Below are 24,155 nucleotides of genomic sequence, written 5' to 3' on the forward strand. Positions count from 1 at the left end.
GGTGAGACGTGTGTATATATTAGCCAGACTGATTAGAGAGATAAGTAAGCTTTACTTGCTTTACTTTTTTAGCTGCACACATCTCATTTCTTCCTTCTTTAACTGTCACAGTGACATTACAAGCAAACAAAAAAAAAAAAATCTCTTACAGCATGATACGAATAGCTTCATTGCAGGGTAACATCATGAATGAGAAAGCCAGATAAATCATTCACAATGAACACATTCACACCTAAACTAAAGCTAAACTGTGATCTAAATAGTGTTTTTTTAAATAGTGATCATGTTAGAGTTACTTCAGGATTTGCACAGGAGGTTAGTTAGTTGCTTAGGCCACCAATGACTGGTCCTCTACCGTGTGCCGTTTGTCTCTGTGCGTCTCTGAGCCAAGTATGTGTGTAACTCCTCTCCCTATCACTACAAACCCACAGTCCCCCCAGGCCCCTTTTTGCCTCAGTCTAGTAAACCACCTCTGGCACTTTTGGGCTTTGTTCATAATATTTTCATTGTAGCTTTGCCTTACTTTCCAGGAATTCCATTCTCTGTGTGTTGATAGTCAGCCTTTGTTACCCAGTCACTTTCAATGACGGCTCTGAGTAACAGCAACAAATAAGAGCACTTCATCTTGTTGCATCCTATTCTTAAATGTAATTGCATTCCTCTTCTTCTTTGGATATCACTGCTGAATGTGATGTGGCTTTTCCACCTTTGTTTCTAAAATCAACACACACTGACATAACACTTTGACGTAATACGTCAATGGTACTTCAGTAATGTGTATGGGGGTTTAACATTGCACTTAGTTTTAATTTCTACAATTTTGACTCAACGTCTGTACCCGCTCTTTATTAATTGTGAATCTCCAGTAGCTGCTTTAGGTCTGTCTTAGCCCACAGTGTGTTGATTGGTATGTGATGTGTTGGTGCAGCTGAAACCGAGTGTGTTCACTGTGCAAACACAGCATTGCTGGCACTCCTGGTTTCACTTAATCTTTGACACAAAGGCACTGGCATGTGGCTGGGCTCTCAGACAGGTTCAGTGGCAGAGAGAGAGCAAGAGAGGGAGTGTGGATATGGGTACATAAAATGCAGATTGTGGATTTCACATTTTAAAGAATTATATGATTTATTTTTTCTGTTTTTACTCTATGTACACAGGAAGATTACTTTTTGGGGATTTCTGTAGGCCTTGAACAACACAGTCAGTTGTTAGGACTTTCTGAAGCAAACACAGCAAAGTGTGACTGAGACCATGCCTGGTACTTCGGTCACCACAAGACCATACTGTGGCTTTTACAGAGACGTCCACACTCCTGCTGCTTGGGATGTATGATTTATTTGCCTGCCATCCCATAATTATCCACCGGGTAGATGGGAGGACCTCTCTGAGATTATAGTTTGTCTTTGCTGTAAAAAAAAAAAAAAAAAAAAAAAAGCCTGAGACTTTAAACGATTTGCCAGTAAGCTCTTTTAAAGGTCTTTTGATGTTTTATCAGCACTGCAACATTAATTGGAAATATTCGCTATCCGCGTAATGATGGGTATGGTTAAGCACAGTTGTAGAAACATTTTAAAAGTGAAAACATCTTATTTATCCAAATTGTTGTGTTATCTAGAGTTGTGTTGTTAATTACTGCAGTGCAGCTTATTTGTACCAAAATGTTACCTCTTGGCACCGCAGACAATAGCTTTCAGAGTTTGATATCTTTTAGATACAGAAGCGTTTTCGCATTCTGATAAGTATCGAATGAATATTTTCACATCAAAAGAATTGTTGTGAAATCTGTGTTTTTTGGATGTGGCTCAAGGCTGGAAGAATGAATCCCAAAATGAAAAGTGGTGACCTCTCACCAGACTTTGACAGGATTTTGCTGACACCAGCCACGGGTAATCACCAGCTTTTTTGGCAGGAGGAAGGCGTCAGTTCTTACTAGGTATACACCACCTAATATTCTTTTAATTGACTTCAGAGAAACTGTATCAAGACGTGCTGATGAAGTTACAAATTGGCTAAAGCAGCTCATTCTGAGAGCCAGATCTCCTTGTTCCTTTTGGTTTGGTTTGTTGTACTTTCTGCTGCTTCGCATAATGACGAGGGTGGAAGAGTGGAAGATTTCAATTACTCAGAGAAAGTCAAGGAGGTTGTTGAAGTTTGAGAAATACAACACGGCCTGGTTGCTATGTGGAGATTGCGCCCATTTGGAATGTAATTAAATTGGTTTGGCTGCCTGCCAGTGAAAAAAAATACATTCCTTTCTTCTCATCTCAAATGAAAATGTATAGAGTGTTTTGCTGAAAAATACCTGGAGGGAACAGTAGGCTGTTGAATATTTGTAATACAGCTTGCATTGTGCAGTTGAAATGAGTTTTGAGATGAGTTATCCGTTGTGGTTTCCCCTTTGACATTTCAAAGGTATGCAGCTTTTGAACCATGGATTTACTGTAATCTATTTTTTTCTATTATTGATGTGTGGTTGAGTTATAAACTGTAAATTGGCTTCGCTGCCATTTCACTGACTGTGCCATATCAGAAACCACTAGGCCACGGAGCAGAAACAGACTTTGTGATGACGTTTATATATAGTCACATGTAAACCCCAGTCGCTGGGCCCAGTCTACATTTGAAACTGTGCGACAAAACCTTATAGACTGTGCAAATATTTCAGTGGCTCCTCTGCCCCACCACAAAATAACCAAGTCATACTGAGACCAGACAGACTTCACCGTTTTAATTTGAAAATAATGACCAACTTAATTATATGCAAGGACACACATAACAAAGAAGGAAAAAAACATAAGAGGGTGAAAGTATAGAGTCTGCGGCAGAAAGTATACACACTGAGACATTGCAGTGTATAGAAAAGGCATAAAAGTTACTCTGGTGGTAACTCAAAGTCTGCAAATGTTCTCACATACACTGGGAGAATTTTAGGAGGCAACCAGAACTGAAATTATATCCATAGTTTACAATAGACATCTGTTCTTAGATTGATAAAACTGCTCAAGGACTTAAACAAACGTTAACATGTCAGCAAAGAAATTTATCATAATCCATAATGCCTTCTAGATAGATAAATAGATAGGGTATGGAGCCGACTCTGTTACCACTTCCTTCCTTTCAACTGTGTTAAAGCTAACAGTAATTGACATCTGAGGTTGTTTTGGCACTCCCAAAGTACAAAGTGATCTTCCTTTTCTTCGAATGACCTCAGAGCTGCTCAAACCACAATAAAGAGGACAAATGTTGTCAGAATTTTGTTAGACTTTTGGAAATTGTACTGTTTATATTCAAAAGAACTTTCATGGTTTCTCTTCAAGCATTTTTTTTTTTTTGGCTGAATAATAATAGCAATTTCTGACCAGTCACAACAGCGTGAAAATGCCCTAACATTTGTATTATGAGAGAGGAGAAGAGAGAGAGGGAGAGAGAAAGAGGAAACAGCAGATAAATTCAGAACCATAAATGTGAACTGTTAGGTTGTTGTGTGTTTGTTGTGGCATATTATAAAAATCCAACTGCCTCTGATCCACTGTTGCCTGATCTGCAAATGGATCGAGCTGCCCAGCCGAGCTGTTCATACAAAATCAGCCTGGCGTGGCGTTATAATAGCTTTTTCTTGTACGTGTCCTGTCAAATCAACTTAGCCTCTTCGGGTGCTATTTTAGTGTTAGTCAAACAGTCGATAGAGGAAACTACAAGCCCTGTGTGTCGCCACTTGTCCCCAGAGAGCACATGGAAGAATACTTGTATGTCCAACGCAGTAATGCCATTGTAACCCCAAGACACTTCTGGAAAGTGTACTTTGAAACCAGATCCATGAAGCGAGGCAGAGAGGTACTAAGATGATGAGCTAATTAGTGGGGTCTACCACTATCGTGCTAATGGCTGTTTGCAGATTTGTGGGTGCTGTAGCATGCATATCTGTGTGCTCATGCTGCACAGTTGATTTTTAGTCAGAGGCTTAATCCAACATGCACATGACAAAGCCTGCTAAGTGAATCAAAAAGCTGTGTATCAGTGGAAACAAGGCTCCTCAGTCTCCTCAATGGAACTGAGAAGATAGAGCGAATGGGAACAGATGCATGCCAATACACCTTCAGGGCATTGATTGTGTGCCATAATGCTTTCACTGCCTCTCCTGCCTATGTCGAATGTAAACTCACATCTCAATAAGGCGTAGGATTTTTTAATGTTGTCTTCCGAGCGTGCCTTGCCAGATACTGTATGTGTAAACCCAGACTTAAGGATACACTGTTAAAGCTGTTAAATGATGTTAGTTTCTGCTATTGCAGCTCAGTACTCAGTACAAGAAGCTAGCAAACAAACAAGTGACAGAGAGGAAGGAGAGATGGAGAGATAGAGCTTTATCTGGCACACGGAGAGAAAGAGGCAGGTCGAGCAATTCCGCAAACTTAGAAGAAAAAAAGAAAGAAAACAAAAGATATAATCCGTAGAACAGCATACCGCACATTAACATGGATACATACACAAATTCACACAAAACCAAGACACAGTCCTCTTCCCCAAGCATGCACGTGCTGACATGACACCAGCTCTCACTTTCATTTGTGCTCATGCACCCGCTCGCACGCTGTTATTTTCATTACAGCAGAATGAACATTGTCCTACATCAAGTGTCAGTGCTGCTACCACACTGTGATCACAGTTGTTTTCAACAAGTTCCCACAACACAGCACTAGGAGTCTCAGTAGTGTTATGATTCGCTGTCTTAATGGTTGAGTTTAGGCAGTTAATTCATTTGTTTAAGGTTAAAGAGAAATATTACTGAAAATGAATTTGCAACAGTTTTGATGGGTAACATTTCCGCTTTTCTCTTCACTTTGATGAGACCACACATTCTGTAGAGAGTGTGTTCTGTAGAGACAGTGCACGACCAAGAAAAAAATGGGCCAATAGGTAATCTATGAGAGCAGCTTATTATTACAATCCATAGTTATGTTTTGCTGCCACGTGACTTAGTTAGGTGCCGCCGTATAGAGCGACACATTAGAAGGAGGTAGGACTGGATGGATGAGATGACAAAACATGGGACGAACAGAGACCGCTCTTCCATGTAAAACTGGTTTTAATAGAAATGTTGTTTTATTTTTTTATTTTTTTTTCTATAACTGTTCCACAACCCTAACTGTATGTTTATTACTGTAACCATAGGGATGAAGGTGTAGTCCACCCTCCTGCTGCTGTAGAGGCTCTATTTCAGGGCAGGGACAAACAAACTATATGATCATTCAGGTTGTAGGACTTGTTTGCATTTAGAGGATTTCTGTTTCTTGACATCCCTTTGCAAATACATATGGTTTTCTGCATTTGTGCAGGCTTGTTTATTGTATTTGGCAACAACTATCGCTAAGCTACACAAACAAACCCAAGCAACAAAGCAACATGAGGGTTAAGCAGGTCTCATGTACAACATCGAGGTGACAGATGAGCTAATTGGGGATTAACAGTTAATAACTGAAAGAGGTGACTCAAGTGCCAAACCCCTCTGTGTGCCAAAGTCTGTGGTGATATTTCTTTCTTCCTGGTTCTGCTCACCCCGGAGTCTCACCTGCGATGCTTTTGTTTCTACCTCTCTGGGTCCTCATCCTCCCTGTCTCACTCTGTTGCATTTCTTTTCTCTCCTTTCTCTAACACTTTTTATTCTCTCTCTCAGGCTGATTCTCATCAGCCTGTATTAGTTGCAAATGCAGAACTAAGTGGCTGTGACAACATTCTCAGATGCTCCAGCTGCCACAGATTTATTGAGTTATTAAAGTAATGTACTGTGATTAAAAATGCTAATTTTCCCTAAATCGCATGCCAGCTTACATAGTTTTTTTTTAGAAGCTGATTTAATTACATGGAAAATGAAACAAGGCCCAGTGATTCAATCTTTGCAGCCAATTGTCTCTCCATACAAAAATGAATTACCTCATGATACAGAATTATTGTTTGTAGTATAAAGTGAAATGACAGCAGAATTTTTTTAGATTGAATAATCAGAGATTTTGCCGTTGCATCGTATTAACTGTACTGTGCACAAAATCCTTATATTTGAACTAGTATATATATTAGGTTAGCTTGTATTTTGTTTATATATCAGATCAGCAATCTCACCCCAGGCGATAATCTGAAAGCGAGGCTTTGAATTGAGTGTAAAAAAAAAAAATGACCCTTTAAAATCCTTATCTTGGTTCTGAAGTAAGCCTCTCAATATATGTAGGTTAGGTCTGGTTTTAGATTTAAAGCATGGGTTTTAAATAACGAGAGAAAGTTTCTCTTCCCAATATTATTATGTATCGTGTACTCATATATTCTGAATAATTTCCTTTTCCTTGGGGACTTTGTACAGTGTGCTTTCCTTGGCTCATTTTGGCCTCTCATTATGCATTGCATTCACGTATTCTTTTACATAATGTGCAACACTGCAGCCTCATTGGACAAATCTCACTTGTTTTTGACAGCAAAGTGTATGATCCATGAATGGTAACATTTCTTTGAATTCTTACTCCTTCTTACTTCCACTTAAAGAAGTCGGTTCCTCCTGCTGCAGTTCTTTTGCAGAATATGCATGGCCCCTTAAGAACATCACCAGATTGAATCAGCTACTGAAAAAGTAATTCTCATTTAAATAATGAGATAGAACTTTTTTCCTGTGGTCACTTGATCTTTGCAGAGCACTTCTGCTGAGCAGCAGATAGCACTTCTCTTCACTGTTATTTGAGCCCTCTAAAATCACTGCAAGATGACCAGAGAACAGCTTCACACACTGTCTGGAGCCTTTCCATATTTCTCTGTGTATTGTAACAGATCCTTGCCAGTATCCGCACCACTTTACAGCACTGCCCTCTGAATAGGTCCTATAGGTGAGCGTGTGAAATATCCGTGACCATGTCAGATGTCTTTTCCTCTCTGGAAAGGATTGACTCATATGTAGAGTACAGCGAAGCGAGCGGCTCTGGCCTTCCAGATGTCCTAGACATAACAGAGGCTTGTCAGCTCTGTGGCTGGGCTCTAAATGGGTCACTCTCCTTGATATCACACAGCTCCTTCACAATGACCCCACTGTTCTCCTGATATTACAGCACAGCAGGTGGCTCACTGTGAAAGTCATGACCAGACAAATATGGACGGCATGTGTGTGTTTGTGAGAAGTCAGAAAAACACATGAACCTGTGCACATGTGACTGTTCACAGCAGAGTTGTTTGTTTAAGGTATTGAAATGGTTTTATTGCTCAAAGTGCATATTTTAATACACGTTAACTCAAATTCAGCAAACATCGGTTTTCTGAAAGAGCTTAAAGAAAAAGCTCACTGATCTGTTAAAAAAATTGATTTTTCTTTCACTATATGATCTCAGGTAGTTTTTGATTTAATCCCTTCATATGTGGAAAATGTATTCTTCATTGATGTGCTATTTACCTCTTCCAGAGCAGTATGTGCGTGGCTCTATGCAATGTAACATGCTATACAGGGAGCTCTGCAGAGACGAGAGGGAGGGTTGTAACAAAAAAGAGAAAGGGAGAGGGGGTGGGTGGATGGCAGTTCAGTGATTTCTGATTTATGGTTTGATTACAGTCTTTCCATCCTGCTGAAGACCGGCTGTATTTGCCTGCATCACGTGAACTTTTTCTCACATGGCCTAGTGGTGCAGCAAGCTCCGGCTCGTTCTGCTCCTCGTCAAAATGAAACACACATCTGCACAATAAACACACACCAGTAGGATGGCATTCAGGCACACACGCACAAATACACACCGATAGAGAGATAAAATGGAGAATGGCTCTTTTAGTCAGCTGAGCAGTCTCCCCTCCAGCAGCCTGGCAACCATTCGATACCATTTACCACCTAGTGGGAAATAATATTGATATTCATAAATGTACTCAGTAAAAGTACAAAAAAAGCAATATAACAGACAATGTGAGTAGACTACAGGTGTCCGCCAACTTGGGTTCATGACATCCCACTCATCAGAATGAATATGATGAATGAGAAGCCAAACACTCTTCATCTAGAATGTCAGCACCTCCATTTTGTAAGAAAAGTAGCCTTGGAAATTCAGACAATGGACTTTTTTCACCTGTAGCTGGCTGGATATTCTCTTCTGAGAGTGGCATTCCATTAATAGTCAAGAAGTGATCAGACCTTGGCGAGAAAGAAACACAGTAGTGAAGTGTGCTCCCTTTATGTGCCATTAGTGTTTTTAACCAGCATCGATCCACCTGCATTTAGTGCTGGTGTATGAATAGGATGAAAGCTGCACTGAAGGAGCCAGTCACTGATATCATATCCCCCCAGACATTCATTTAACTGCCATTCATTCTGCTCCTCAGGCCTCTTTAGGCCCCTTAGTTTGAATTCTCTAAATGCACATTTTGTACCAGGGACTCCCGAGCCGTGTAAGTGAAGTAGCACATTTGAGTTCACCTTGTCACTCATGATGGTTATAAAAGGCTTCAGTGAAGCCGGGAACCAGTAGAAAATCTAGGTCTTGATTTGTGACTTTGGCTGGGAAGGCTCCAGCTGTCAAAATGCAACAGTGAAAGTTTGAGAGCCTCGCTGGTATTTTAAAAGTTGTTTCTTATAATTATAAAAAATATTTTAACACTACAGTGACGTGCCTTATAATTTTTAAACTGTCGTCTAGAATAGAGCTCAATACTGGATTATTGGGGCAGATGCCGGTACCAATTTTGCCAGTTTTACTGATACTGATATATCAACACATACAGTGCATGATTAGAATGCTAACACCAACTAACCACTAACGCCATTAGCCCCACCCCCCTCCCTGTACATAACAGGAGGAACTCTACACTGAGTGTGCAGGGGCTGCTACTGACTCAGCAGGTGTTATATGAACAGGAAATAATATGAACAAAATGTAACGTCTTGTGGTAATCAGTGCTAGTTACAGGAGCCCAAGTTGAAAGCTGTAATGTTGCAGAGGAACTGAAGTCTTGCTAAAAGGACAGGATACATCATATAACATTTTATATTAATGTCCGTAGGCTCTACAGGATCATGACACGCTCCAGTCAGGAATGTCAGTCAACACCTGATGGGGAAACAAGCACTCACAGGATCAACTCTCAAAATGATCTTATCCTATTTTATCAAACGGAAAAACACACACAACAGCAGTATCAAAACACCTTGCACAAGAAGTGGGTCGAACTCAGATTTCAGTTGTACTTGTTATTTTCAGTTGTTACAAATTTCTTTCTGATGCAGATCAGGTCTGAAAAAAATTTCACAGATTTTGTGTCTCCACTGCCTAAAAGTTTGGTTTACAGCTACAAGAGTAACCACATTTTAGAGTAATGAAGGCCTTTATGGAATGGTGCTGGGTCAGAAAATGCTTCCAGTAATAGAAACTGAAGATAAAAAAAATTTTAATGTTTAAATTTGCCTTTTGTAAAACTATTACCCAAAATTAGTGAGCCCCATTTATACTGTAATTTTGTCATTTAGAGCCTGAAACACCTGACATGAACTGCCTATGGTTTTGTGGATGAGCCCTCAGACACTATAGACAGTCAGCCTGACAGCAAAGCACACAGCAGACCTGATTGTTTGTGGCAGCACTCAGAAAGATCTCAAATTAACACTTAGGGAAAGCTGATGTTAAAAAACTGCGAACTGCGAACACCAAAAAAAAAAAGAAAAGGCCAACTAAAATGATGGATGAGCTCGCAGCGGTTCCGGCATCGGCAGGTACATTTGAATATGAACGGCCCCGACTGAAAGGTTATGACCCATAAAGAAGGGGAACGATTTGAGCGAAGCGTGCAGAGGGGAGAAATGTCAGAGTGAGAATGGCAGGAAATATGTTAGTGACAAGGAAAAAGCTGCCCCTGGTATTCTAGAGCCCCGATGAGTAAAAATAGGGCATTGGGCAAGAAGGCAGGAAACCAGCAGAGCGAGGCCTCTAGTAGGAATTTCTTCTGGGGAGGAGAGATAAGGGACTTAACTCCCTCCTGTCTGGGCCGGCCGACTTTAACATGCGACATGTGATCACTGATCACTTATGTAGAGATGGACAGAGGAAGAAGAGATTGAAGAACTGAATAAATGATTTGTGCACTGAGCGATGTGTGTGTGACTGTGTTGTGCTCTGCAGCGCGTCTCTGTCTGTGTATGTGGACTTGTGTGTGCTTTCTGGTGACTTGTCAGTTACTGAGCATCGACAGGACTTTTTAATTAGGTCAAGACGTGATGGAAACCAAAGATCACACACACGAGAACTCTCTCACGCAAACACACACACTCACACACACACACACACACACATACTATATAAACCGCGCACACATACAACACACGCACATTGAGGTAATGGCTGAGTAGTGGAAAGTACCGTTTGTGAGAGTCTGAGGTTCCTCAGGTTAGAGAGTGGAAGTTAGACAATAAACAGTGGCCTTATCAGACTCTGGGCAGAGCTTCCAACCTGATAGCCCAACATATCACTGTGAATATTAGAAACAAATATGACCTCCACACCACTTGCCTCAGCCCACTCACAAGCAATTTTTTATAGAAAGGACATTCAGTGGAAAGTTTGTCTCGTGTGTTGTGATTTTAGATGGCTGTGGTCATTGGCCTTGACCCTGTGCTTTTTCACTGTCATTTTACCACATCACACTGATCACGCAGCATTATTTGATTTGCCTGTCGTTACGTGACATCACTGACACAGGATTTATCAAGATTTTTTGCAAATCAAATTTACTGGCCTGGCGGAATGTGAGATCAATGTACCAGAAGAGGCGAGACAATGAGATGATTATCATATCATTGATTACAGTAATTTCTACATGGTGTGGCAGCTGTTGAACTGATAGGGCGTTCACTGACAACTGCACAGTTGACAGTCTGGCCATTTCTTATAAACTGTGGGTGGTTCAGGAACAAAGTCAGAACCTGCCAAGCATCTACTTATGAAACTTAAAATAGTGCACAACAGCTTAACATTTCCACCAACAATGGACTTCACTGACATGCAGTAATTGTTTTGAAGTATTTTCTGAGAAAAAAAAAAAAAACATAACCCTGGAAAGCAATAATCAACTTGTCATCATTCATTTCCCAATGAACGGTGCTCATTTTCTTTTTATCAGTTGGAAAGTTAAAAGGCACATAAATCATATCAGCTGTTTAATACGAGCTTAAGAAACTTAAACTGATGCCAAACTTCACTTTTGGTTAACTGTTGTTAGAGTTGATCACATTCTGAATGTAAGTTACACTGAAAGAAAAGAGCAACCTCTGGACATTGAAAAAAATGTCTCACTCATGTCCCAGTTTTGCCACTCCTTTTGTGTTGTAATGAATAGTCTGCCACTTAAAAAGTGTTTAATTACCCTAGAGAAAAAGGTAACTGAAAATTTGTTATAATTCTTGTATTCAAGATTTCAGGAATATAGAATTTGTGTTGCACTCAGAAGAGTAGCTCCGTGTTAAATATGGTACATGATAATTAGAGTTCAAAGACAGGAGTGCTTGCATTGACAAGAGGAGCGGTGTTACATAAGTGTCCTTGTGTGTCCTTGTTGTGTCCAGTTGCTGTCATATTGAGGACACAGCCTTCCTTCCAGCAATATTACTGTATGAGACAATAACCTAAATACCTGTCAGATTTTTCTGTTTCTCCCTCTCTGTGATTCTTAACCTCGCTCTATCTTTGTGATCCCATTTCATCCTCACATTCTCACTCCTTTTCTCCCTCTCACTCCAGCCCACCCCGCCCCCCTCTTACCCACACTCCCTCATGGTCACTCTCTTAAGTGATTGCTACATTTCATCTCATGGTAAATCGGCCGTCAGCCCGGTGAGCTATCATTATGCAAATGATGGGCAATTCAATTTCAGTTGGTCGGAGGGGGAATTTCTAATTAGGGTGAGGCACAGCTCTCAAGATGGAGAGAAAGATGTAAAGGCAGAGAGGGAAGAAGGCAGAGAGGTGCTGTGAATGGATAGAGGAGGTAAAGTGAGAGGGAGAAGAGGAAGGCTGGAGAGTGAGGGGTGGAAGAGGAGAACTATCCACCCGCGAAGTCAACATCTGCATTACAATTATACTCTACGGTTGGCTGCGAGTCCCTGCCTCCTGCTTTTCCCATTGTTTTTCTTCTTCCTTATCCAGTTAATTTTAATGAAGTACTAGTTCTGAGAAACTGTGTTGTTGTTGTTTTTTCACATGTAAAAGGTTTCTCACGCTCAAGGCCAGATTTATGAAAACATGTTGATGTTTTCACTGTGAGAACCTCTGAAAAACACTGTAAACTCAAAATTCAAGAACGATTAAGGCAACAAAACCCTGTGTAATGACACTGATACTAAACTTTTCATGATACTGTGGTGAGCAAAGTTCTCAAATTAGCAAAATGACAGTTTCACTTGGGGAGAAAGGAAGGGTAGTTAGTATAAACTTTAAATATCTACCTTTGACTCATCTGCTACTTAGAGATGTCATTACATTTGTCTCATAACTTGTGGCAAGTCATACATGTAGAATATAAGGGGAAGGGGGGTTTCATACATTGAATCTAAATTTGAATCATTTTGCATTGCTTATAACGTGTTATAGGAAGTTACGCTCGGTGGTCAAAACCTCTCGTGAGGCCAGTCAAAGTCAAGTTTCAAGTTTGAAGTCTTGTCAAAGTCTCAAGTATCAAGTGTTTGAGTTAAGTGTTCACAAGCAATTTGCAAGTTAGCTGATGTTTAAAATGACAGATATATATATTTTTTATCATTATAAGTATTATAAGTTACTCTGTTGACTAATTTGTCTGTAAAATATCAGAAAAAGTGAAAGCCATCACATTTTCCCAGAACCCAAAGTGACATGTTAAATTTGTTTTTGTGCATCCAACTGCAAGGAAAACAATGGAAAAATCACCCAAATGATCAGTCATCAAAATTGTTGTTGATTAATCATTTTTTGATTGAAGAATCAATTATTCAACAAATTGTTTCAAGTGTAATTGGAACATTTGATTTTGAAAGCTGTTTTAATTTAGTTTTTTTTTTTTTTTTTTACATAGCGGAACTCTTTCAAGTTATAGGTCTAATAATGAAATATGCACAGCAGTCTAGTCTCAGAAAAGTCAAGTCTAATGTCCTTACTTACAGTTCATTTTGTTTGTGTCCAAGCATTCAAGTTGCACCGACTATTTGACAACTTTCAGTTTCAGGTTTTCGTTTATTTTTATGCATCCGGACACAAACTGAACAGGGGCGCTGAGAAACGTGGGCTTTGTGAAATTTTCGACAACTGCAAATCTGAAATCTGTAGATATTCAAAAAGACAAGCTCTGCAAACTGAGACTGAACAATGAGATTTAAAATAAATGAACTCTACTATAGTACGTATGGGCTTAGAGTGCACACATACAGAAGAGTTTCATTTGTAGTAAGCAGAACTGGGTGTGGAAGAGTTGCCAATCAATCCATCACCTATTCAATTATACAGATTACTACCGAATATTCAGTTTTATCTATATTGGTAACATCGTTTTATACACACATTATCTGCGTATTTTCAGTCTATATTTCCTTTACAATCCATCTCCTCACAGCATCTTTATAGTAAAACCCTTTGTGTAGCTTTGCTATCAAACAACTTAATATGATGAACACAATCAATATATTTGCAATATCTGCGCTTTTGTGAATCACATTTTCACAAATGATTTTTCATGATGTCTTGCTGCTGTCAGGTTTATTTTGGTGGAGCATTTTTTTTCTTCCCATCACTGTAATGAAGCATTGGGCTTGTCTGAGTTTTTTATTTATTCAGCAGCCCAGAGGGACGACATGTTTCCTGCAGGGAGAACAAAAAAAAAAAAAAAGAAAAAAAAAAGCACTTGGACAAACTGTTTCATCTTGATTGAGTGAATGTGCTCAATTTAGCTGAGGGTTGTTTGCACAGTCAGGTAGTTTGTGTCTATGTGTGTTAGTGCTTAGTTAACAATCATTTATAGTTTGATCTATGTGTTGGTTCATTTTAGTGTATGTATTGCACACTGTCCACTCTGTGTGTGTGTGTATGGGGGAGGGGGGGTTGTGCACATATTAATGTGGGTGTTTTTTGCACATCCACACCTGCTGTATCCGAACATGTGTAGGTGTATGAGTGGTTGGGTATCAACCATACATTCACACATGAGCTCGGGCACACACACACACACATTCACACACGCACACACACACATGCACACACGCACACACGCACACGCACACACTCACACACACACACACACACACTCACACACACACACACACACACAGAGAGAGGGAGAGAACAGAGGATTCAGCTGAGATCAGCAGCTCACCCTAGGCTGTCAAATATTCTGTCAGCACAGCCCAAGAATCACAATTGGACTCTTTGGGAGGCATTAATTCAATGCACCGTAACAATGCTCTCTGAAACCAAATCAACTGCCTGTAGTCAGCATATCAACTCTCAACTAAGTCTCTCCCTTTATCTCTCTATCTCCATCTCTCTCTCTCTCTCTTCTTGCTTTCCTCTCTGGCTCTCACTCTCTCTCGCTCTCTTTGCTGCCTTGTCTTTTCCTGTCCTCACTGCCTCTCTCTCTCTCTCCCCCTCTGTCTCTCCTTCTCTATTTCTTTCTGTCCCTCAAATGTGTGATTGAACTTTTAAATATGTTCCTAAAGCTGACTTACCGTACGTGATTGCCCAGTATAGAAAGAAGCTTCCCCTGCAGCTCAGATCTTTTTAGCGCTTTAAATTTAGCACCATTTCAAACAGTACTTTACTCTGTTACTGTAATGGACAGTATAGCAAACAAATGGTGTTTTTGCTTTGCTTCCTTTTACTTTCAATTGGCCAAGGCCATATTCAGTTCATTTTCTTCATGAGAACACAGAGTAATGCAGACACGAGATCTCACTGTGTCATTACAAAACTTGCACGAAGCATGTTTTCAACCTTTTTGCCATTCTGTCAGGGCTGCAACTAACTTATTTTTGTTATTCACTAATCTGTTTATTGTTTTATTATTTATATCAGATTAATTGATTAAATGTTTTCCTATAAAGTGTCAGTAAATAGTAAAAATTCCCCTCATGATTTCCTTGAACCCAAGTTGATTGTTTTTCCGAGTCAACACAAATTCCAAAAACATTCAATGTAAAGGGATATAAAACAGAGAAAAGAGGCAAATTGTCACGTCTGACAAGCAGGAATCAGAATATTAGACCTAAAAATGCTCCACAGTTTACTGATGGATTACCAAAATTGTTGCCCAATAAATTTCTGTTAAATTAAATGTCATTTCAGTGCTGCTCACCTTCCTGTCTTTTAATTATTGCTCTACTTAAAATCTGTATACTGCCATTTTTTATTGTTTGCTAAGTAAAGGAAACATGAGAACATTTATAGTCACAGAATTTCTCATTTAATCAAATGACAGATGCAGCCTGACATTCGACAGCCTCTGCTCTTTGCAGCAATCCCAATTTGTTAAGGACTTATTTTCCTCAGCTTCTGCCTGTATTAAAATAATCTAGCTTTTGCGTGTGCCTCAATTGGAAAAAAAAAAAAATCAGAAAAAGAGAAAATCCCCTGTTTTTGTATTAGCTAAATCTTCCAGCCGTCTGTTTTCTGCCTTTAACACACTGGTTGTGGCCAGCACAGAGCAGAGGTGCTGGCACTGCTCGTCAGTTGTTGGTTGTAAGTTGTATTGTTGTAACACTATGTTGTTTTGCCTTCAGGAAACCGCCTCATAAAAAAAGATGAGGGGCTCAGAGAGGAAAAAAAAAAGATAAATGAAAATGAAAAGTTTCTTTTCTCCCCTCTGTATCAGAGAGAGCAAGGGCACCGGCTGCACTTTATTAATGTGCTCCATCTCCCTCGCTTTTGTGTCAGATGTAATACAAAGGGCAGGTGTGTGTCTGGGTGAGAGAGAAAACGACAGAGGGGAGAGTGAGCAAATTTCTATCATCAGGAGTTATTCCAGTACATGTTATCCTTGGCAAGAGGTGTGGTGTCACAGAGGTCTTTGTTGCATCTTTAAAATCATCTTTAATGTAAATAAGAGGCGTAATTCATCAACTAAGTGCTTGTCTCTTACGTTCATCTTTACTGTAGATGAAGCTTAATTACTTTTCCTTTCATTTCAACTGAAGCAATTTAGTCTTTAATTTTGTACTTTGATAAATCCTACAACTGTACTTGACCATTGACTGGAGCAAAAATCTTTAATTATATCTACAACTTCCACGTTCCTGTGTGGAGAGACCAAAAATCCAGCATTTAATCCACTCAATATCTGAACTTGTACTTGGCTGTACTTAGTATCTTAGCTCTGCTACAATTTTAGATGGTGCTGTTGAATTTCCTATCGCACCTGAAACATGCAGCCAAGCTTGTGTACATTGTTGTTCCAGTAGATACAGAATCTACTTTTTGTGAGAGCCCTCAGTAGCTGCAGGCAGACACACAAAGTCAAGTTAGAAAGAACAAGAAAGAGTCATGAAGGAGAAACCCAAACTGCACTGCAGATGCATAACCTCTACTTTCACCTTTAATTGCATTGTGTAAAAATAGCATTACATTTGTTTGTAACATGAAACGATACAGTAACAGTCACTGGTAAAAACCCAAGACAGGGTTAAGGTGAGGAACTAGCACAACGTTGAAATGGTTAGCATTGGGTTTTCCGTCTCCAACAGCAGACAACATATTGGCAAGAGCTGGGTTAGAAACTGCCACAATCAAAGGCAGACGTGACCTCCTCACCCTTACTTTCCATTGTACCTTTTCGATGTGAAACAACATGAGGATGTATTTGCATTTTAACACATTATGCTCATTTCTTGAAATGCCAGTAGACAGAGCTGAGAATGGAGAGCAATTAAAAAAAACGTGTGATACAGACATGAGTGTAGATAAATATGTAGAGATTGATCGATGGCAAGATAGAGAAAGGCTGATGTTAGAGGTTCAGCTTGAGAATCTCCAGCTGATGTATTGTGCTCCAGTATAAATTCTGATCTGTGTTGACTAGTGGAACAACAAAGGCTATTGGAGAAATATAAACACAAGATAAAGCAACAAGAGGAAGGGTGGAGGCACAGCGAGGAGTGACAGAAAACAGGACAAGTGAGGATAGGAGATATAATATGAAGGCAAAGCTCTGTTAAATTAAATTAGAATATAATAATAATACTTTATAGCACCTTTCATACAAAACATGCATAGATAAAAGAATAATACTAGGAAACACAGATTTGAAAAGCAAGCAGGTATAGATGCATGTGCTTAGTGTTGCAGAGGAAGCAAGCCATGTGAGAGATCAGCTAATAAGGAGACATTTAAAAGCTTAATCAGCTAATAAAAAAAAAGACCTTGAGAGGCATAAAATGAATACAATAAAAACAGCTCATAGGACAATGTGACAACATGCACATTGTAATAAGTGGTGCAAGAAAAAGGCTAGGTTAAAAAGCTATGTTTTTAAATGCCATTTAAAGTTTTCAGCAGAGCCTGCCTCTCTAATATCTTTGGGTAGGCTGTTGCACAGTTTAGGAGTGTAGCTGAAAAAAGCTGCATCTCCAGTTTTCTTTGTGGTGAGGTTTTAGGTAGCTAGAAAGCCAGAAGCAGAGGATCTAAGGGCTCGTGAAGGAACATAAAGCTACAGGGAATCTGTGATGTAGGCCGGTCCTAAGCCGTTGAGAGCTTTGGATACAAGTAGAAGGACTTTAAAATCAATTCTAGAAGATACAAGGAGCCAGTGCAGTGTGGCTAAGACTGGAGTGATGTGTTCCCTCTTCTTTGTTTTTGTTAGCAGTCAAGCAGCAGAATTCAGCATAAGCTGCAACCTCTCAATGGACTTTTTAGGAATACTAGTAAAAAGTGCATTGAAACAGTCCAGTCTATTTGAGATGAAAGCATCAATTAATTTTTCAGCATCTTGCTGAGTCAGGACTTCGCAATATTCCTGAGATGGAAGAGTGCCACCTTGGTCACTTTGCTTAAATTGGACATAAAACTTAAATCAGCATCTAAAATAGCACCCAGACTTGTTACTTCTAGTATGATTCAGGAAGTAGGATTACCAAGTGTTTAAAGCAGCTCACCTCTTTTGCTTTTTGGTCCAGCTGAGAGGATTTTTGTCTTATCCTTGTTTAATTGATTACTATAGAATCAGATGTTCCCAACATCGAAGCACAAGCATAAGCATATCCATAAATATAAACTCACACGTTTACAGCAAGAAGGGATGGAGAGCCACTGGAAAACTTGTGGTCGGCTATAAATAGCCTTGACTCAAATGCCGGTGTTGGCTGGATATCCCCAATGGTGTGATCAGTAGTTTGAGTGTCAGTAGTGGCCTGAGGCAGGTAGCCCCTGGGTTCATGTCCTGGTTATGGTCGCGCCGCTTAAGCCTCAGCAGACATCTTTTTCACACAGACCCATACACATACAACACATCTATGTGACCCTCTCAATGGAGGTACTCCAAAATGAACACTGTACATAACTACAAATACAGCCGAATGGAATATGACATACTATTGATTTACATGTGGAACTAACCAGAAATATCTAAGCAATTACTACAAACAAATACATGGATCATAGATACGTACAATACTTATCGATACGTTTTTGCAGTTCAGGTCTGTAGCTTGCGGCCTACACTAATCAATGCGCTGTATTGATTCATTATATTACACAAGTACTGGGTTCACAATAGACTCTAAACACATTTTTCTGCCTTGACCTTGAGCCATATATTAATGCATTCTCCTTTTGCTTCCTATATTATAGTTTCTGGTATACTGGTTTAGTTGCTGTTCGTCTTCTCTTTGAAATAAACAACACTTAAATGTCAGTGTCGTTAGGGTTTATAGGCTAGAACTCACAGATGGTGGCAGAAATACTGTAGATAAATTAACATGAAGAGATGTCACTGAATCCTTCCCAAGTCCCTGCAGAGTACAGTTAGTTGAGAAACATAAAAATCTGACTAATTTATTGTTATATAATAAGGATTACTGTAGTACACACACCCCTCCAAACTAAACTCTACATTCAGCATCTGTGTAAAAGCTGAAAACTATGAAAATCAGAGATGCAAAACACCATGGAAATAATATTGGTATTGTCTATCGTCAAATTAAGTGATATCACAGTCAGTGAAAAATTCATGAAGTAAAATGATTCATCACAATGCAATATGCAAACCAATGTTGCACATTGCAGTTAGTTTTGTTTCAGACTTAAATCTCTAAAAAAAAAACCCACAGAAGAAGTGATTCATTCTCTGTTATTGACTGTTAGACCACCACGGCTGGAGATCAAACTGATATTATGCAATGAGTTTATGCAACGGAACTGACAGAATAATGTGTTTTATGAGTTAAAATATCGGGAACAACATCGCTAAAGGGAGCAGAATATAACTGTGCTGGGCCTGAGTGACTATTTGAAATGAGAGTAATTTTGTATTATTGATCCTCTGATGTCAGTGTGCATGTATTGTTGAGTGCATACTGTACATACAGTGTAGGAACGCTGTCTCCATAATGTATAAATACTGTATGCACACACACATAATTGTGTGTGTGCATAGGCTCTAAGTACTGTATACTATAGATGAGTGATAGGGTTTCCCCATAAGCCGGTCTAGGCCTTGCATTCCTCTCATTGGTGGAGTTTGATGTGCGCAGGCCTTTCAGCTAATCTGGGAAGAATGTCGTCTACAGACACACATGTGTTCCATTAAGTCCAGATCTGCGTAAATAATATAACATGCAACAGCTAACGTTACAGGTAACTATACCCCCACAGCTGTGCCTTTGGCTTTACAGTGCCCCACCACCCCAGCCTATAAAAAGGCAAAGCCAATACTCATATCTAATGAGTAGATGTATCACAGAGCCTAGTGGTTTAGGAGGCTGCTGATTTTTGCTTATTGGGTGTTGAGAATAAAGTCAGATTACAATATATATCAGCCGATGTCCTTTTTTCTTCTCCTTGATTTTTTTTTGTCTGTTCACATAAAACCACAACATCAGCAAACACAACATGATTTAGATTTGTAAAGATATTTTACAACTGAACAATAAACTTTATTATCAAAGATGAAAGTAACAGTAAATATATGTGATTAAATATTATGTCTATTTAAAAAGGCATCAAAAATATATTGGGCTCCATATATTGGTGATCACTCGATCTTGGCTGATAGTATCAGCGTGCTGATGTATCAGTTGGCCTAGATTATAAATAATGTGCTGGCAGACATTTTAGTCACTTGTTGAAGTTTGAAACGTGCAGCACAACACTTGTCCTAGTGAATGTGCTTTTTCAACATGATTTGTCAGACTGAAACTGCCTCATGCATCAGTATAATGAGTTTCATGTAAATCTGTACATGAGCATAAATGTTTGTCACATGGCAGGAGTCGTGTGAGAGAGCTTCCTATCCCCATCCCTCCCCCTATTGTTAATGGTTCTAGATCCAGGCGACCATCATTGGGTCTTTGTGTTTATTGTCTGCCTGATCCGCTTGTGCTGATTGGCTCGATTCTACCGAGCGACAGGACAATGTTTGCTTTTGCTGTCTGCCTGGGGAAGTCCCTCTTGTCCTCAAACAGGCCCAGCTACAGTAACTGATACAAAGTTCAGAGGATGCCAGTCTCTTCCTGGTGTGGTGCAGCATCTTCCTGTGGCTGCACACCAAAGATAGTTAGAAACTGTGAGTGAGTGATTTATTTATGTATGTATTTATTTACCTTTATTGTTCTCAGAGAGGATTACAGTAACATGAGCAAACAAGTGAGCTGGACTTTCTGCTCTATTTTGGTTAGAACGAGAGTGTGGGTGTGTGAGAACAAAAAAAAAAAAAAAAAACAGAAGAGGTTAGACTCAAAATGGTGTCAGGCAGAGATGGCAAACGGCTAACAGCATCTGGTTTTGGTAGAAATATCACAGAAACCTAAAGCCAGCCAGAAAGTGAAAGAGAGGTGACAAGGGTGAGAGCATCTGAAGTGAGGACTAGAAAACAAAAGAAAGGTGTCAGAGAACAAGTGTAGAGAACAATGCTTCTTGCACTTGCAAACTGTTGTGAGCCAGCAAGGAAATGTGGGGAGTTTGGCTGTTGCTGTTCTGGGTGCCAGCACTCCTAATGAGTCTGTCAGGGCCAGTTAGCGCAGCCAGGCCTGCTTGTGTCCCCTCCAGGCCGCAGACAGCTGTTATTAGCCCCGTAATGGCATGCCACAGGGCCAGATTAGCCTGGCACACTGGAGAAATATCAAACATTCACTTACTGTGGCTGCTTTGCTGGCTAAAGCAGCTATTCTACGAGAAATTCATTTAGCTGTGACGCTAGAAAGCTACCTAACAAGCCATGAAAGAAAAAGTCTCCAGTGAGAGATGCAGTTAGTGTACAGTAGGTAGAAAGAAAAAGAAATGGTTGACGAGAGGATGTCCAAGACACAACATACCAGGTTATGTTGCTAATGTTGACCTAGAATCACATTTCAGATAAACTAAATACTGTTAAAATTTGTTCTTATAATTATTCTAACCAGAAGAGAAAATCAGTGTAAATTTTGAATGTGGGAAAAGTTTAATTCACATTTTAAGAATACTTTTCAGAGCTTAGAAAGGCTCCTTTGCTTCTTTATAAGGTGTTGGTTGTCAGGCTGGTCCAGCACCGAGGAAAGTTGTAAATTAGAGTTCCTTTTGATAATGCTGTGTCATCATTATGCGAACCATATCGACAAGATGGCCACTGCTGACTACTCATCTGTTTTCGCCTTTCATAATGAGCACAGGAAATCAAAACCTTACACAGCAAATACACTCGCCCTACATCAGGGGATAACCCACACTGTATACAGTATGCGATAAGGCATACGCCATAACAGCATACTGGTAATACATGCAGTGCACTTCTCTATGTAGAATGCTGCTTATGGGGTATAAATCATGCTCTTTGAGCCTTCAGTTTCTCGAATTTCACTATGCATTTAAAACCATAAACACATTCTGCAAAGGTATGTTTATGGTGATTACACAAAATCTGATGACTGGTTGCATGTTTTCTTGCACCATGTGACTGTCTAGAAATAAAAGACAGGACCAGTTGGTTGGTTCAGGGAAATTTTGTCACTTATTTGTTAAATATAGTTAAACAATGCACATCTCACAGCGTAGCTATATGAAGCCCTGCCCTTGAATGCATGTGTGTCTGGGTGTATTTTGTGTGGTTGTGGTCATGTGAGTATGGTTTCTTTTTTTTTTTTTTTTTTTTTTTTTGTTTGTTTGTCTGTTGACCTGACTTAATGAATGTTAAAAAAAACAAAGCAAAACAATAAATGTGAAAGAAAGAAAAAGCGATATTTGTCCTCATTAGCAGACCACATGGATCAAATGTGGCAAAGCCATTAAGCACTATACATAACAGGCAGCAGCTGCAGTTAGTTCGAAATATAAATTCATGTTTTTATTCTCTTGTTACCAGTTTCGACGTCACAGACTGCAGGATTTATCGTAACAGCAGGCAGTGTTCAAAAGCTAAAATAGACTCTCCAACACCAGAGACAAAAGGATGTAGCTCATATGATCAATTAACACGCATACACAACAGGTTATCAGTGTTGTACAAACCAGGTGACAGAAATGACACGCAAACTCTTGGCCAGCTCTTACTGAGGAGACATGTTAATGTGACAATGGCGCAATATCAAGGAATCACAGAGGTGAAGTGAGATGAGTATAGTTGAGAGCGAAGTGAGGAGAGAACGACAAAGACAAGGGGTGAGACAGAGAAAGTGAGATTTGAAGTGAATCCTGGGATGTACCCCCGCTGTGGCTGTGGGCCACGGTGTGAACCCCACTGAGCTGCACCGTCTTTCCCTGGCAGGGACCACTTGTTGCGAATCATTAGCTTCCCAACCACCAAGGGCTTTGCCACCATGCTTTCAGGTTGTGTTATACAGCTGAAACCCACATGGGGAAGCACAAGGAAGAGCTGGCAGGCTTAGAACCTACTGCACTCTAATTATCAGCTGTGTAACATATAGAAAGATGAAGTCAGTAGACTACAACAGAGTTCAGGAACCCCTGCTACCAAACCCAACAGCTTAGTAACATTAGTGCCGCTGGTGAGCCAACCTTATCCAGTTATTATGTGTGGTACATCACCATGAGGTGATGCGATTTAACATGGCAGCCAATGTGCAGGCTTTGAGACTTGGTGGAAATATGAAACAAACGCTGGTTAACAAAATGAGGATCATAAAAAGAACTACAGTATGCACATGGCGTTTCCGTACCTGCACTTTGGCTCAGAAAATAAAACTTAACTAACTTTGAAACCAAATTAGCTGGAAACAAATTTTAAGTCAAATCTCTTTTCTTGTCTTTTCATTGTGGTTATATTAAAGGGTTAGAAGTTTCACATTGAATTGTCTGCAAAACTAAGAAAATATACTTAAAGTCTCTGTCTCTCTCTCTCTCCCCCCTTCCAGAGCAGATACGGTGCTGCAGAACGAGGTGTGAGACTCTACAGTTCCCTGCCCATGCGCCCAAACCCTGACGGCAAGAGACTGCCCTCTACTGGGGTAAGACTCATCTCTCCCCCTCACCTCTCCTCCCTCACCCCTTGGTCTCATCCATACCTACATATATCAAAAGACCATATTTAACCCTAACTCATCAAGTCGGAGCCACAAAAGAAGTTCTCACCCCATTTGCACAGCAAGACAGTCCAAACACAGGACTAGAGTGTCTTATCAGAAGCAGTGTGGACTTTAACATTTATTTTTACTTCATGGGTCAATTTTTTCTCTCTAAATCTGACCTGCGTCATACGTATAGTAACTAGGAATTACTGTGATAGCAAGCTTATGTGTAGGAACGACTAATAAATAAAATCACCAATATCTGAACTTAAATCATGACACTACCATCAGCTACCTAAGACTTCTACTAAGACTTCTTTCTTATTCTTTAACCCCTCATGCCACCCTCCGCCAACACTAGGTCTACTACTAACCCCATGGGTTCTTCCCACGCTCACCCTGATAGACCTGCTCAGTCCCCATCCCCAAACCATCACTGGCCACCACAAGGCTTCCAGTAAAGCACCCATCTGACTTAGTGGTTTGTGTGGTA

At 39.9% G+C, this 24,155-nt stretch overlaps 1 protein-coding gene across 4 annotated transcripts in view; it reads left to right on the forward strand.

Annotated features, from left to right (window-relative positions):
• Positions 1-24,155, forward strand: part of tox2 (TOX high mobility group box family member 2) — a 111,501-nt gene that overhangs the window by 26,411 nt on the left and 60,935 nt on the right. For all 4 annotated transcript variants that reach the window (XM_041033485.1, XM_041033483.1, XM_041033482.1 and 1 more), the window contains exon 2: positions 23,510-23,602. In XM_041033485.1, the coding sequence (XP_040889419.1) occupies positions 23,561-23,602 (42 nt within the window). In that variant the 5' untranslated portion in view covers positions 23,510-23,560. The remainder of the gene's footprint in view (positions 1-23,509; positions 23,603-24,155) is intronic.

This window comes from Toxotes jaculatrix, chromosome 3, assembly GCF_017976425.1.
Source record: "Toxotes jaculatrix isolate fToxJac2 chromosome 3, fToxJac2.pri, whole genome shotgun sequence".
NCBI classification, from domain to species: Eukaryota; Metazoa; Chordata; class Actinopteri; family Toxotidae; genus Toxotes; species Toxotes jaculatrix.